Source organism: Anguilla rostrata, chromosome 9 (genome assembly GCF_018555375.3).
Source record: "Anguilla rostrata isolate EN2019 chromosome 9, ASM1855537v3, whole genome shotgun sequence".
Classification (NCBI taxonomy): Eukaryota; Metazoa; Chordata; class Actinopteri; order Anguilliformes; family Anguillidae; genus Anguilla; species Anguilla rostrata.
Genome location: NC_057941.1, coordinates 41,807,902 through 41,824,286, shown reverse-complemented (window position 1 = coordinate 41,824,286; position 16,385 = coordinate 41,807,902). Strand labels below are relative to the sequence as shown.

At 39.7% G+C, this 16,385-nt stretch overlaps 2 protein-coding genes across 2 annotated transcripts; one reads left to right on the top strand and one right to left on the bottom strand.

The window, feature by feature from the left end:
* The first annotated feature begins 2,386 nt into the window (after positions 1–2,386).
* Positions 2,387–4,909, top strand: rpain (RPA interacting protein). The gene is made up of 7 exons (XM_064352218.1): positions 2,387–2,552; positions 3,032–3,220; positions 3,300–3,372; positions 3,712–3,826; positions 4,221–4,284; positions 4,376–4,516; positions 4,771–4,909. Exons 1-7 carry the CDS (start codon positions 2,481–2,483, stop codon positions 4,798–4,800), a joined length of 684 nt encoding a protein of 227 aa, XP_064208288.1. The 5' UTR covers positions 2,387–2,480; the 3' UTR covers positions 4,801–4,909.
* Positions 4,910–5,197: 288 nt separating this feature from the next.
* On the bottom strand, positions 5,198–9,011 carry c1qbp (complement component 1, q subcomponent binding protein). Its single transcript, XM_064352217.1, has 6 exons — positions 8,623–9,011; positions 7,900–8,050; positions 7,525–7,612; positions 6,832–6,927; positions 6,410–6,535; positions 5,198–6,065 (listed from the first exon to the last, which is right to left on the bottom strand). The coding sequence occupies exons 1-6, from the start codon at positions 8,882–8,884 to the stop codon at positions 5,916–5,918; spliced, it is 873 nt and encodes a 290-aa protein (XP_064208287.1). The 5' UTR covers positions 8,885–9,011; the 3' UTR covers positions 5,198–5,915.
* Between the last annotated feature and the right edge of the window lie 7,374 nt (positions 9,012–16,385).

Genomic DNA, 16,385 nt, shown 5'->3' with positions numbered 1-16,385 from the left:
ACGTCTTTCTCTAGATTTAATTATCTTATGTTCCATAAATTTATATGCATAATAAAGATATACTTTTATTGAACCCCATGGGGCAATTTGTCCTCTGCATTTGACCCATCCTAGTTACCTAGGAGTAGTGGGCAGCCACAGTGCAGCGCCCAGGGACCAACTCCAGTTCTGAGGCCAGTGCCTTGGTCAAGGGCAGCTGCAGGAGTGCACCTAACATGCACGTCTTTGAGTGTGGGAGGAAACCGGAGTGCCCGGAGTAAACCCACACGAACACGGGGAGAACATGCAAACTCCACGCAGAGAGGATCCGGTCGGATCCGAATTCGAACCTGGAACAGACCTGGATTCAAACCCGGAACGGACCCAGATTCGAACCCGGAACCTCCTTCTTGCAAGGCAATAGTGCTAACCACTATGCCACCGTCCCCGCCCAATATCTAATATGCATATAGATTAATACATATTGAGTTTTATAGACCTACCCAGACATATATTTGCCCCATTAATGTATTATATGTTTGTGGGCTAGATAACGTTTAGCAGAATAAGTAAAAAAGTATAATTTATTTTAAAATGTGAGCACAATTTACTGAACAAAGTAAACACAGGGCCAACTTACAGTAATTTAAGAAACATTGTGTAGCATTGCTTTGGAATAAAGCATGTTTAATGTGTGCGAGCTAAGATAACCAATATTGTTAGCAGTAACTTCACCTTATTTTGATATCAATTATTTTAACAGCAGGCCTACATTTAAGAAGTTTGAATTTATGCCTCACAGGCAGTGCTTTATATATGCGAGTAACTTGAAATATACTGGCCTAACATGAGTCCAGACGGATGAAGTGAAAGGGCTGACAAAGTATGCTGGGAGAGCAGGACGCCTCATTAGGCAATGGTAAATCTATCCGTCACTTCAGCGTCAGGTCTGCTTATAGTTAGCCTGTTTTGTTAGCACAGCTAAGTACCTATTGGGCCTGGTAATGGATCTTAGAAAAATAGGAGTGATGATTTGTTCCATCGGAAATGCCCTTCATTGTCAAAACAAAGAACCATTTACAGAACATTTGGTCAATGGTTGTTTGGTAGTGGTATAGCTGACTACAGGTCTTGGTGCCTGACCACACACTACTGTACAGTGTGTTCACTCTGGCTTACAAGATAGTGTCTGAATTCAACTGGAAATTACTCACAAACCCTTTAGCATGAGCATAAAGTTATACTCAAAGTAGGCACTCAATAATCTAACATATTTTTGTCAAACAAATATTTTCTGAAAATTGCCTCTATCCTATTATGTCTGCCATATGTGCTAAAAAAACCATCAGACAGAGTATTGAATTGCATTATAGCATTACACACAGAGGCATTGCAGATTGTCTGAGGCATGTTATTGTGCCATGCAAAATAGCTTTAAAATAATGAACCGATATTACTTAAATGTATTAGGAAAAACATTTTTTTTTGTTGTTCTTATGATCATTTTGAACATCTTTTTTTTGTTATGTTGTGAAAATATATATGATGGGGCACAGCCATTTTTCCCCACTGAGCAACAGCAATGATATGAATGAATGAATGTAATAATGTAATTCTATTTAGTTTTATTGGTCCATTAGTTACTGTCACCTGGAGTGTCTAATAAACAGAGCCTGTTTGATAATAGGCTGGTTGTTGGTGTTGCTGTTTGTTTCATAAAGTATGTATAGAGTGAGTGTTATGACATGAAGAAAAAATTGCCATGAGCAGCTTTTCTAGGTTGGATGATCAAAAGCTCTTGCACTGATATTTATATTTGTCATACAAATAAGTAAATCAGTACGCAGAAACACAGATAGACTAATTGAGATTATCACCATAATTGTTTTTTAAATACAAGCCATCTGCATGGTCTGTTAGCCGATGCACGGAATGTTTTATGATTATTCTTTTGTCATTTGCATTTCGGTGAGTTTATTTAAATATTTGTGTTTATATTCAGCAGAAACGGGTTAACCTAAATACAGATTTATAAAAATGAATCTGACAAAGTAACCTGAAACACAGCCTTTCAAATGCAGGATAATAAGTAAATAATATATATGCCAAATAAAAAATAAAAAACCTGTATACTAATGAATTATTTAAAATTAATAAATTTTACTAGCATATGCCTCCCACTATTCCGAGAATATTGTGTTTTGTAAAATATAAAAGTAATGCATAATTATTTTATGTATTAACTTTACTTTTCTGGTGTGAATTCAATATTAGTAAATACATGTTCATAAAATCGTATTCACTAGCAGCGACTAGTTATTTTATGCAGGCTGCTTGGACTACAAGTCCCAACTGAGCTACTTCCTGGTAATTACGTCGCCTTGGAAAAGGTTAAAAGTCGCGAACCGGGGAAAACAATACGCGTACTCATGTGTTGTTGAGTAGTAAGTTTGCGTTTGTCTTCGGTCTCAAATTCGTTTTAAAGGTGTTCGCTAAAATAGATGGATGCTCTACACAGACATCGCTCCATGTACAAGGGTACTACTCCGCCATGGAAAGAAACTTACAGGAAGGTAACAAACGTCGGCGTTGTTATTTCGTTTTGTGTCCAAGGTCGTTTCAATACCGTGCACTAATGTTGTTTTGACAACTTTTAAATGTCCACCGGCAACATCTTATATTCGGCTGCGCCAGAACACTCTGGTTGAGAACAACCTGTGAAAAGATTATTTTATTATTAGCGTTGAGTTCATTACACTCGTAGTAGCACTACTACTAGCAATAGTACCAATGTGGCTAAGATCAGTGTCAGCTTTTCTGCATATGCATATTACATATAGAAAGGCTGTAGCAAGTAATCTGAATAAAATTAATTTTATTCGAAAGAGAAATGCTATGGATAGGGATACCATTAATAAATATAAGGCCAGGTGAGGTACAACAGACTGGAGTACTGGTTGTATATAAAACTCATTGCATAACTATACACAAAACGCCAACACATTTCATAAATGAAGGCATTGTTACTGAGCTTTTTCGTTTTGCCCGGCAGCGCTGTGTGGACAGATTAAAAAACAGTCGCTCACGGTTATTGGAGAAGTACCGGCAAATTGGAGGGACTCTACGCTGCGGAGCGGACAGATCTTTCCTGGTCCAAGAAGTGATGGAGGAGGAGTGGAATGCGCTTCAGTCTGCCGACAGCAGATTGCCCTCGCTCTGGCGTAAAGATGGCATTGGGGAGGCGAGTCTCTGCTCCTGTTTCAAGCAGTTTATTCATCGGTTAATTTCATTATGTGATAACCATCCCTTTGTCTCTACAGGTGTACAGTTTCATGCAGGAGAGTGATGAACTGGCCGTGCTTGAGGAGATCCAGCAGGAGCTGGTTTCTCAAGGTTGTTTATTAATCATGCCGACATCCTTCTCCTTAAAGATAAAACATTTTTTAAATATTCCAAGGAATCTTTAATTAGATTCTGTGTCCTTCTATTTTCAAACTCTGAGTAGTTTTAGAGTTTCAGATCAATGAAGGGAAAATTTGGGGGATTTAAATTTTAGATTATAAACTATGGTTAATACACCAGCTGTTTATACTTTCAAGGGTTTACCCATGTTAGTACATTGGCATAGTTAACCTGTTACTCGGCAAGTGGGATTTTTCAAAAGGGCTTACAGATTGCTTTACATATGTTGTTTATACAGCATCTAAATCGAAACTGTTCTTCCCTCATCAGAACTGTTGATTATTGAGGAGTTTGAGAAAAGCATGCAGTACGAGGAGAGGTACTTAAACGCTGTAGTGGAAGGAATGGAGGAAGAAGGACAAATTGTGTGTCCGATTTGTCGCATGTGAGTATGGCATGGACCTGGTCTCATAACATGACTTGGATATGGTGAACCACCACAGTGTGCATACCTGTTTGTTTTCATTAAAACGATGCATTTTTATTGCATTATATATATATATATATATATACACACACACACACACACACACACACACACACTGTGCAGGGCTGTGCCCATGTGCCCTGGACTGATGTTTTTCAGACATGATGCCTCGATTCACTTTTACATAAACAAGGGTTGTATTTTTATGGCAGAACTGACTGCTGTTCTTCAAATAAATCAGTCTTGAAGGACCAGCTGGAGCCCAACACCGTTCTGAAATCAGTTTTGTTGTCTTAACATTTTGGTTGGAGAAGTTGATGGTGAGGTTTAAATGTGTTCCTTACTGTTCCAGGAACTATCTGATGGTGAACAGCCATTTTACATCATGTCTGTGCGGGGTGTACATCAACACAAGGGTAGGCTTTTTGTTCATTGTCCCTCTTCTATTTCTCACTATACCACAGTCGACGCACCTGAATCTGTTTACCCTGTGATTCTCATATCCAGCACAGGAACATTACACCTACACACCTGCAGGCTCTCTTGGAGAGCAGGGTCACAGAGCACATGGAGGAGTGTCTGCATAATCCAGTCTTCTCCATGGCCAGCAGCACGGATGGATCTCCAAATATGGTCATCAGTTGCCAGGTAACTGGCTGAATTTTTAATGCCTTTGTCTGAATTCACATTTTCTACTGGCAGCTCATTGACAGATGATTTGAGCTTCAGTTCAAGCATGTGGTACTGATTTGGGAGCGGCATGGAAACAAATGATTATGCCAGTACTGAATTTCTCAGTACTGCCTCCACTAAATGGACAACATGAAATTTGTACACAAAAGCAACTGAAAAATAGTTTTGCCATTGCCAAAGTATGTAACGGAGTAAAATTTATTTTTCAGGTGTGCGACTACTTGTCAGTCGTTTTATGAAGATGCTCCAGAAACAGTCGTCTATAGCGAAAAGTGTTGTACCTTCAAATTTCAGTGTTTGGAAACTAGTATTTAATTTCTGTGAAATAAAGATAATTTTTAAACGCAATGAGCTTGTTTTGTTGAATGCAAGTTTGCAACTCATAATCGTGGTCATTGATTGGAAAACAGGATGTGGTTTAGTCTAGGTGAAGTGATAAGCCTAGGTGTTACTACAAGCAGTTATCAGCTGTGCAGTACTAAAAAATCTGTGCAGAAAGACTGGTTCTTCAAGCCCAGGTACTGGTCAAGCCTTACTTAAATTATCCAAGGGGACAATTTGCATGTAAAAACAAACTACAACTTCTCACTGTAAAATTCACACTAGAGAACTGGCATTAAAAATACAGTCAAGCACTTGATAAGTAAACATATTTATTGATGTTCCAGAAGAATTCTAATTTACATTTAAATTATAAGGCTATGCTTAAGAACTGGTACATTTTGCCCTTCTTTAATTTTGTTCCACCACACTGCAACAAGAGGGGAATTCTGTGATTTAAGTGCACACAATTTTGTTCCCATTACTCAAGCCTCAATATTAAAATGGAGGACTGAACATGTACTCTTCAAAGGCTCAAACTACTCTGCTGGAGTTTACTTGAGTGGTAAAATATTACAGTTGCCATCGACTACTTTGGAGTTTGAGATGCTTTTCTTTCAAGGAAACCAGGGCCGTGTCCGAGACCGCACACTAGCCTACTACTGCGTGTGCAATTTGTATGCAACTGTTATGCAGCTTATGTACTCAACAGTAGCCAAGTGTGCCGATTCAGACATGGCCCAAGACATATGTTAGTTATTTTGTTTTTGTCGTGCAATATCCAAAATTCCAGCTTCCAGCAGTGAACCCACAGTTCTTGATACTACATATGCCTTCACAAAGTTGCTTAAGGACAAGTCCATCATTGCACACTTAACAAGTCTTGAGGGTCCAAATTGACTATTTCAATGTGTGACATTCTTACATGTTAACTTCACTTCAGGGACAACAGAGAACAACGCCTGTTTTCTCTTTTTGTGGATTCTGTAGAGGTGTTAGGTGAGAAATGGTCATCTTTGTTGGCCATTTGAGCTTAATGGCACTTGACAAAGCCACTGAGATTCTCCAGGAATGAAATGTACTCCTGATGCTCCAGGGCAGTGCTCAGCTCGATGAGCTCATCGGCAAAGGTATTATCCACTCCACGGTCAGCCAGGAAGTCCATCAAATGGTCATACAGAGCCTAAGGTTGAAGGTCAAAATTTAATATTTCTCTCCATTAATTTATCAAGCACTACATAATTAGAATGTACACCAGCTTTAAGCACTAGGAATATCAAACCACTTTAATCACTAAATCATTTTGCTATAATCACAACTTGGATATTTTCCATAAATAAAATGCATAGTATGTATTTGTGCATTTAGCATGCTATGGATGAGTAAAATATAATAGCTTTGGATGGCACAAAAACAGTCCCCTTGTCTGAATTAGCCCTAATCAACTATGCAGTACAATCAACTATGCAGTACAATCAACATTGTTCTTTATAAAACATCCTTATCAACCCCAGGTGAGTTACATACCCAGTCCAGAGAATCTGTGTTGAGCGTGTAGCTGGTCTCCTTCCAATCAGCCTCCCCTATGGGCTGGAAACTGACCTCGCGGATAGCAAAGATGTCGCTCTCCTCCTCTCCTTCCCCATGACCGGACTGAGAAACAAAGCAGTGTCCCCATTGAGAAAAAAAACTTTTTTTTAGTCACCAACATCCACACCAAGACTGCCTAATGCACAGCCAGCATATTAATTTAACCACATGCACCTGGGCAAAGAAATGAAAAGGGGATACATATTAGTCATTTTACTGGACTCTGAACTCAAATAATCAAAATGGTCCAAAGGAAAGCACAGAACACAAGCAGGCATTTTAATATAGGACTGCTGACAGCTGCGTAAGTAACCATTAAGTCTGGCAAAAAATAACAGCCAAAAACATGCAAGACTCACCTCATCTTCTGGATAGTGACAGTCGAACACCAAGGAAGTGTTTGAGGCCTGTTTGGTTACTTCTACCACAAAGTTGGGTGTTGACAATATTTCAGGCTAAGGAAGCACACAGACATAATGTATTACTCACACATTCATAGTCAAATAGTTAAGCAAGCCAAAAAAAGGGCTTAAATGTGTAGGCCAGGGGTGGGAAATTCCAGTCCTGGAGGGCCAGTGTGCATGCAGGTTTTTGTTTCCACCAACTACCCTGAACAAATAAGCCAATTGGTACACACCAATACTAGTTCACTCGAAGATTACATCACAGCAAAACATTTTATACACAAGAGACACAAGAGCAATTTTCCATTAACACTCATGGCTTACCAAGAAATGTAGCTAAAATGTCAGATGGCGTAAATGTTAGGGCTACTTAAATAATTAAAGCCAGCTGGTCGCCCACCTCAGGCATAGGCCCACTGGTTATGAACGTTAAGGACTGGCAGAGGAACAGCAGTGGCCCACCTCAGGTATAGGTCCACTGGTTATGAACATTAAGGACCGACAGGAGAACAGCAGTGGCCCACCTCAGGTATAGGCCCACTGGTTATGAACGTTAAGGACTGGCAGAGGAACAGCAGTGGCCCACCTCAGGTATAGGCCCATTGGTTATGAACGTTAAGGACTGGCAGGGGAACAGCAGTGGCTCACCTCATTCTCTCCACTTTTCTGCCCTTGATCCGCTTCTTCCTCAAAGTTGGGAGGGATGCTGTTGTTGATGTTAAATGTGATGGACACTCTAAAAGATTAAGAGGGAGAGAAAAGGTAGGAAGCTGTTTAAGTTTTAACCATCAATCATCTCTGACAGTGTGGTTAACAGTTAATGGTTAGTCTTGCACTGCGCACATAAACTACTGAATAGAAGACTGCAGTATTTCGGAGAACTAGTCCTTAGCGTGAATTCTGTTTCACTGACATTTAAGACAAGAAAAACCAAACATTCAATTTAATACAGTTCTGAGTCTCCTCCATTTTATGACTAATCGAAAACATGACGTAAAATAATACTTGCGCTTGGAGTCTTACTTTTCTCCAGCAAGGTTCCGAATTAGCTTGGCTTCTGTGCCATTCAGCTCAATGTCCCACCCGCCAGACATCTTGGGAAGTGACTGATGCTTCTTAATCTTCTTCTCCTCTTTGATTTCATCCGAAAGGAACTCTGCAAATGCTTTATCCCCTAAAACAAAAGCACCGTGTATATTGAACCATGTCACAAGGGTACAATTACACGGCTCACAATTACTCTTGCTGTGAAACACAGGACATTGTAAACTCAGAAGAAATACTGTAAACATTTAAAGGCAGCAATATTAAAATTACTCACCATGTGATGGGGGTTAAATTAACGGCTATATATTAACTCTAACACAGAGATTAATTTAAGCTATATGCATCCATGTTTTGTTATTCGATCCTTCCTAGAAGCTTTATACCACTATCGAACGTACATCTCCATGCTTATCCCAAGGTCACGTGTTTCAATCTCTATCTTGCTGATGCTTCTACACAGCTAACGCTCCAGTGAACTCTGAAGTAGAAAACTAGAGATCGCAGCTCTTCATCGAAATAGCTAGCGAGTTAAACAGTGGCTCCATGAATCAATTCAATTTAGCTAACTATCACGGTCACCAAAGGCAGCAATCGTGAAGCAAGCAAGTTCGCGGACAGCTAGCTAACTAACAGCATGACACATTAGCTAAAACAGCCAGAAACAATACGTATCTAGACTTAGCTATTAAATGTACCGACCTTCTGTATGAAGCCCTCCACAACCACATGACACAGATGGAGTATTACGACTTGAGGAGAGTAATGTTGGTCTGTATCCTGAGGTAGACCCGCTGTTTCGCATCATCCAAATCGACCGGGTGAAAGGCCGAGTTGTTGCCGAATTTGGAATACACAGCGCCGGTCGTCCAAGAGGTTCCACTGCTCGGGCCCAGGACCCGGTGGTTGTCCTCGCTGAGAAACGAGCCGCTGTGGTCACCACACTGGCAAGAGATTTTAACATTATTGCGGACAAGCAAACGGTCTAAACACTCTCGATGTCGCTCTTCCGACGCAGAGTGCTCACTGCTCAGAAACTGCTGGAAACACGTGTGAAAGGACACCTTGACCTCGTCGTTGAAGTTAAACTTCGAACTTTGCCCCGGATATCGTTTCTAATGTAATTTTTACAGTCTATGGTACTGACGGTTGTATTATCCCAGTGCACTTCTATGGTTAGCGCTCACACTGATGAAATGTACTGTTTTGTAAATAACTGGAGTTTTGAAAATGTCTTAAGTATTCGTATATTTCACAAGCATGATACAACGTTAGTAGGTCAACCATACATACACGGATTCCCACAGTGAATAGAGGAACGCAACTTTCTGTACGTTCACATTTATTTTCTTAGTGTAATTTTAGTGTAAATGAGATTCGGATATCCACTAGGTGTCAGTGTCAGTGTTTTTCACTTAAGTATATTCCTTTATAGTCAGCCGGTGTTCAAATGGGTGTCTTGTGTGTTTGGTTTTTTTATTTTATTTATTTATTTATTTTTAACTCTTTTAGTCATTATGTGGAAACCAAGTGGCAGTGCATATGATATACAGTGAAAATGAGATATTTGTGTGTGCTGCTTTTGAATGTTTTTCTTATCCCTTTGTAACTAATCCTTATTTCACGGCTTTCTCTATTGTGTGTGATGAAAGTAACAGAAACAACAACATGCCGTGGGAAAATGAAACATTTATTTGCAAATAACACTACAAAACATAACATAATGATGAGACCAGGCCATTCAGCCCAACAATGTTTGCCATTTCCTACCACTAAAGTGTACCTAATATGTCACTCAATGACCACTTTCACCAAGCACTTTCATTGTTTGTCGCCTTGTTTTTCCTCCTCTGTGACTGCAGGTTTCTCTTCATCAGGACAGAAATCTGTAAATGAGAATAATGATTGTCATCAAACCATTGAATTCCCATGTTTCCTTTAATGGTAATTTATTTCCTCCTGGTTCAGACACAGATGAGTGTGTAAGGAAGGATATTTTGTTTTTATTTTCTGTCATGTGCAAATTTTGATGATGATTAAATATTTTGGTTGTGTGGGTTCACTGTGCATGCTTCTTACATTCTAGAGCAGACTTCTGTTGCTAGATATTTACTACAGCAGTTGACATACACTATGACCAAATTATTAAATAATTAGTAGATAATTCATATAACAGTGTACATAATTACATAAAGTATAGTATATAAGGCCATTTAATGTCATCACACTGTCTCACAAAACCAAAAAAAAAATCAAAATCAAATGGACTTCTCGGAAAATAGGATGCAATGATGACAAAAGGAGAATAGTACGCTTAAGGCTGTGAACAGCAACAGGAAGGGACAGAAGAGGAAGGCCTTTATGTGACCTAGGTCCTATGAAATGAAATGCCTGTAAATGCAATTTGCACAGTTTAAGATGAAGGCCCTTAAAGCGTAAGCATAAGACATAACATGTGAGTAGTCATGTGCACATGAGGTTAAGACACTATTATTATATGGTTCTTCCAGACCTGTTGTATATGGTCTGTGTTATTGTTAAGCCAAGTTTTGATGTGGCAGTTGCAGAGCTGGAGAGAAACACAACTGATGAAGCGGTCACTGACCTTGCTTTCCATCGTATTTGAAGTTTGGCTGTGGTAACCCAAGGCACTCCGCTTGTTTCTGGTGCATCTCCAAGTCGGAAGGACTTAACTTTCTTGTTTTTGCTGTAAAAAAAGAAAATATATCAGTTTGATTGCCTGATGAGCTGGCAGGAGACTGTGGAATGTGGGAGACTGATCCAGTTTAGGAATTTGGAGAGCAGGTAACTTTACCTTTAACTCCACCTGTACACTGATTCAGAACTGCTTTTGAATTGTCTCACTTTACAAAAATGCCAGATAAAGTGAGGATTACCCATCAGCACCTGAGTCCTTTTCACTTAAATTGTGTCAAATATGCCGGTGTGTATCCATTCAATATTATGTTAGCATTCACGTCACATTATAACATAGAGGTTAAGTTTACTGGCTGCCTCCAGAGTGGACATACCATAGAGTTTGAGTGCTCTGATGACGAGTCCGGGCTCAATTCTTGTGAAGCTCAGGGCGAGACAGTCAGGACAGGTGGGCAGGACGGTGATAGTCCTACTACCATTTACATCTGTGGAAGAGAATGAGCTTTACAGAGCCATCTAAAACTTGTTACTAATGTATGCCATCATTTCACTTAAATACACCGTTACTTTGCTTTCCTACTTAAAGGAAGTTTTATTAATACACCTAACTTATGCTGCAATTAACTGAATGTTGCAGCCCAGCTGCAATCCTTTTCTGTATCATGTATCTTACGGTTAGCTGTCACACTGAGTGGGGAAAAAAACAGACAGCAGTCGCTAGAAAACTCCAACTGATAATTTATTCCATAAATGTATGAAGTACAATAAGCACCAATGTTTCAGCAACAGCCTTCTTCAGTGTGCTGAATGTGCAAGAAATCACTTTCTGCGTCTACTTTAGATACACTAGGAACATCATAGCGTGAGCTACCAACCCACCATCCCTTTCACTTGCTAAATTCTGTCTACAACCAGTGTACCCAGTAGAAAGCACCCTGAACAAATGGCCTCAATAGTTTTAACAGCAGAGAGGAACCAGAACTACCCTGAACAATTGCCTCAATAGTTTTAACAGTAGAGAGGAACCAAATCTACCAAAGTAGGAAGTAGTTAACAGATTTTTTGAAAATGCAGTTTAAATCAAGTATCTCTGTTTGAATAAAGGTTATTCACCAGTCTTTCAAGTGGAGATAAACTTTTTATGTGTGCTTTATAGTAGTTGTAGTGTATGGTTTTTCATGTGCTCTTCATTAAGTGCTCCTATAATAATACTGAATGACATGATAACAGCAGTTTGCAAATATCTGTCATGACTGTGTGCCATGTAGTTCTATGCCTATCAAGTAAAAATTCCTACTAACATCTACTACAAAAAACAGGGGGACAAAAGTGTTACTTACATAATTTACGCATGGTGTTGTTCAACAATATCAAATTATGAACAGAATAGAGACACTTTCCATTCCTGCAATTGAAAAGGAACCACATTAGTAATGGTGAAAGTGAGTGAGGAGGGTTGCCTTCTTCAAAGTGGTGTGAATGATTTGAAGCCGCTTACAACATGTGTTTATGTTTGATGACGGCAGTGCCATTTTGTGGCAACAGCACGATATCCATCATTGAGCTGTTCAGGGCTTTCAGCACGCCAAAGTATCGCTGGTTGTCTGTTCTTGCTTCAGTGTAGATCCATTTCCCTGATATCTGAAAACAAAAACCGGGATAGGGAAGGCATCAAATAAAATGTTTTTCCCCTAACCCCTTTGACCAAATATCGCCTTTCTTTTCCCTCTAATTCTGAGAAGCTGTCCACTCCAATATAGTTACCAACAGTCACTATCAATTGCCACACTTTGCTGGTTCTTCCCGTGAGCAAAAATAAGGCATCGCTGAGCATTGTGTCTGGGAAACATGACAATGATAATTTAAAAATATTTTTTGCAAAGTAGTTAGAATTTTTTTGAGTGATTATAGTTTTTCAAGCTACATTTCTCTTTAGTGCTACTTTGCTGAACTACTTTTAGTGTGAAGCAATTGCCAGTTTGTACAGTTTATACAATTAAACTTTCAGGGTAGTTTCCGGAACACAGTAGTATTATACTGTACGGGGTGACATAGCTCAGGAGGTAAGACCGATTGTCTGGCAGTCGGAGGGTTGCCGGTTCAAACCCCGCCCTGGGCATGTTTAAGTGTCCTTGAGCAAGACACCCAACCCCTAACTGCTCTGGTGAATGAGAGGCATCAATTGTAAAGCGCTATATAAATGCAGTCCATTTACCATTTACTAAGTTATCAGACCTTGTTTGCCATTTTGCCGTTTTTGCTATCACTGAGTAATCTAATTTTAGCTTTATCTCTTCTTTTTTTGTTGTTGTTTAAAGCGCATCGAGTCGTAACCATAACTATGAAATGTGCTACGCCACTAAAGTTTGATTGATCAAACGTGTCTCAAGTCGGAATGCAGTGGCTTACCTGAGTTTCATTCAGGGCCAGAGGCTGAACGAGATCCTCACAGTTCAGGGGTTTAGCTGCACTCACAGAGAGGAGGCTGAGGAGAGCGGCCACAGTAAGCACATTCATGCTGAGTGGGCAGGTTGCAAGAAAATCTTCCAAAGGTAGCAGCACCCTCCTGTCTTATATATTCACTTGTCCTGAGGTATTGCCAGCAACTTTTTATGAAATTAGAAAAGAGTTTGGAAACCCTTCCAGTAAAACAAATATTTGAAAACACTCACAGTGTCTGGGAAGTCTATCAAAATTTACTCAGCTCTGCAATCAGATAGACTTTGACCATTGACGTGAATTGTTATTAACTGCTTACTGTGTCCTGGTGGAATTATAGTGCAAATCACGATTGGGTCTGCTTTTAAATAATCCCAATTAGGATTTTATGATGAAATCTTGTTTTTGAAAAATAAAAATGTTACAAATAATAAAATAATTAGGTATGCGCACACAAATAAAAGTTGGTGTGGATTAGTTTATTATAAACACTGTAAATGAATGATACAAAGTTTTCTGACCAAATCTCATACAACTGCAAAGCAACATTCTCCATTATATTATGCATTATTTTGCACCAAGTTCGACAAACTAACAACAATTTCTGTTGCTGCCATCTCGCCACACACAATTCCTCTGAGCAGCCATGGACAAAGCACGAGGACAGATGCAGATACTCTATGTACCGACCGGAAATTGCCTTCAATGCTCAACACTAAAAGCTCAGTCTTGGCCTCTTAGTGTTTGGTCATGACTATGAATTGAGTGTGTGTGGGAAATCTTAAAATGGGGTTTCAATGGGATAACATCAAGGTAAAAAAGATTTTTCTGGGGATTTGTGGGATATCAAATTTAAATATTGATTCCGCAATCTTGTGCTGCTTACAACTGGAGTGGTGCCAGTGGGGACAAGGTTTCATTAGTTTTGCGTAAATCAATGTGAGTCAGTGTCTTAGTGTGTCCCCATTTAGCTTCTATGTGAATAATCATTTATTGAAGCAGAATGTTGGATTTCCAGTTTAAGAGGATACTGAAGCCACAGTTGGCATCATTTTAATAAGCACTGAGGTTTTAATGTAAAGGTCTTGTTTTTAAGAAATCACTACAATTATGTTTGACAATGACTGTGATTGCAATGTTTTTTTAATTATGAAAATATTATGGTAAACATCCTAGGTTGCCATGCAAACGAATGGGCTCTGCTTAATTCAGTGATGGTCATCGTTAGTATGGCCGACAAACGCGTCCTCCTTAGATTGCTCAATTACCGGAATCGCTTGATGTACCAAAATTTCAGGAATTATCCTTTCAATATGAAATATCTAGAGGTCAATATATTATTATTAACTATGCATGCACAAACTCAATCTAATTCGCAATGCCATTCAGTTAGAAGACAGTATAAATACCTGTAAAACAGCTGTATAAAATTGTCCGGATACACATCAGTAAAGAATCTTACTGCTGCAAAAAGGTTCTGCTCTAATTCTAGTTCTCTCGCGCGCCTCATCAAGGATCACCACCGTGTAGCGCTGCAGCAGAGGGTCACCGATAGCCTCCCTCAGCAGCATGCCGTCCGTCATGAACTTTAACTTTGTCTCGGCGGAAGTAACATCCTCAAACCGCACTGTGTATCCCACCTGAGCAAAACAGAACATGAGTCGAGGGTGACACCACTCAAGGTGACTATATGCATGGAGGCCAACCTGACCCTAGTTATCCCTCCAGCATAGGCACAATTCTGTAAGCATTAAGAAAGGAGTCTGTTCGTGAGGCTGAAATCATGTTATAGCCTAATACAACAAGCGCCAGCGCATTTAATTATTTTTAAAAGATAACCAAACGTCATTAAACTAACCAGTTTTCCAAGTTGGGTTTTTTTTTCTCCTCTGCCACCCTCCCTGCCAGCGAGATCGCAGCAACCCGGCGAGGCTGGGCAACTGCCACGACTCCCTGTCGCCCAATGCCAGCTTCGTAAAGATACTGTGGAATCTGTGTCGTCTTACCCGAACCAGTTTCACCTGCCCAAATAATTAGCACGTAGGAAAAACACAAACGTTAGTTCGCAGAATAACGTGCACGTCAGAGGCTACATAATTTATCCAGGAAACATTTCTTTTTAGCTACATTCATTCGTAAACAGATACACACATCTGAAAACTCGAATTAAAACTGAGTAGTCAGCAAAATTGCTTGCATTAATCTAGTAGCAGGATAGTGTAAAATCATATACGAGCCAAGCAGCAGCTTCAGTCTACGCATTTGGCTGGCTGGTTTGCAATCTATTTTTAAAAAAACTTGTTTCGTGTTCACGGCTTACCTATGAGGACAGCATTGTGCAGCTGCCTGAGTTGGCTGATGAGCTGGGATTTCGCCTGGTAGCCTAAATAGGAAGATGTTTCCGTTGTACGTCTATAGGCAATGGTGCGTTTCCTTTTGGTAAATGGTAAATGGACTGCATTTATATAGCACTTTTATCCAAAGTGCTTTACAATTGATGCCTCTCATTCGCCAGAGCAGTTAGGGGTTAGGTGTCTTGCTCAAGGACACTTCGACACGCCCAGGGTGGGGTTTGAACCGGCAACCCTCCGACTGCCAGACAATCGGTCTTACCTCCTGAGATATGTCGCCCCTTTTCTGGGTAGCAACATCCCAGGTTTTTTATTCAAACGAAAAAAAGGAGACCCCGGCTTAAATCTTTTTGCCGGAGGGGGGTCAGGGTCGTGGGGCATGGTCTAGAATCCAAAAAACTACAAAATACACAGTCTGTTTTGATCCAACAATCTACCGTAAAACAAAAATATCTATCGCTGGGCGGTGGTGAAAAATGATATACAGTGAAAATGAGATATTTGTGTGTGCTGCTTTTGAATGTTTTTCTTATCCCTTTGTAACTAATCCTTATTTCAAGGCTTTCTCTATTGTGTGTGATGAAAGTAACAGAAACAACAACATGCCGTGGGAAAATGAAACATTTATTTGCAAATAACACTACAAAACATAACATAATGATGAGACCAGGCCATTCAGCCCAACAATGTTTGCCATTTCCTACCACTAAAGTGTACCTAATATGTCACTCAATGACCACTTTCACCAAGCACTTTCATTGTTTGTCGCCTTGTTTTTCCTCCTCTGTGACTGCAGGTTTCTCTTCATCAGGACAGAAATCTGTAAATGAGAATAATGATTGTCATCAAACCATTGAATTCCCATGTTTGCTTTAATGGTAATTTATTTCCTCCTGGTTCAGACACAGATGAGTGTGTAAGGAAGGATATTTTGTTTTTATTGTCTGTCATGTGCAAATTTTGATGATGATTAAATATTTTGGTTGTGTGGGTTCACTGTGCATGCTTCTTACATTC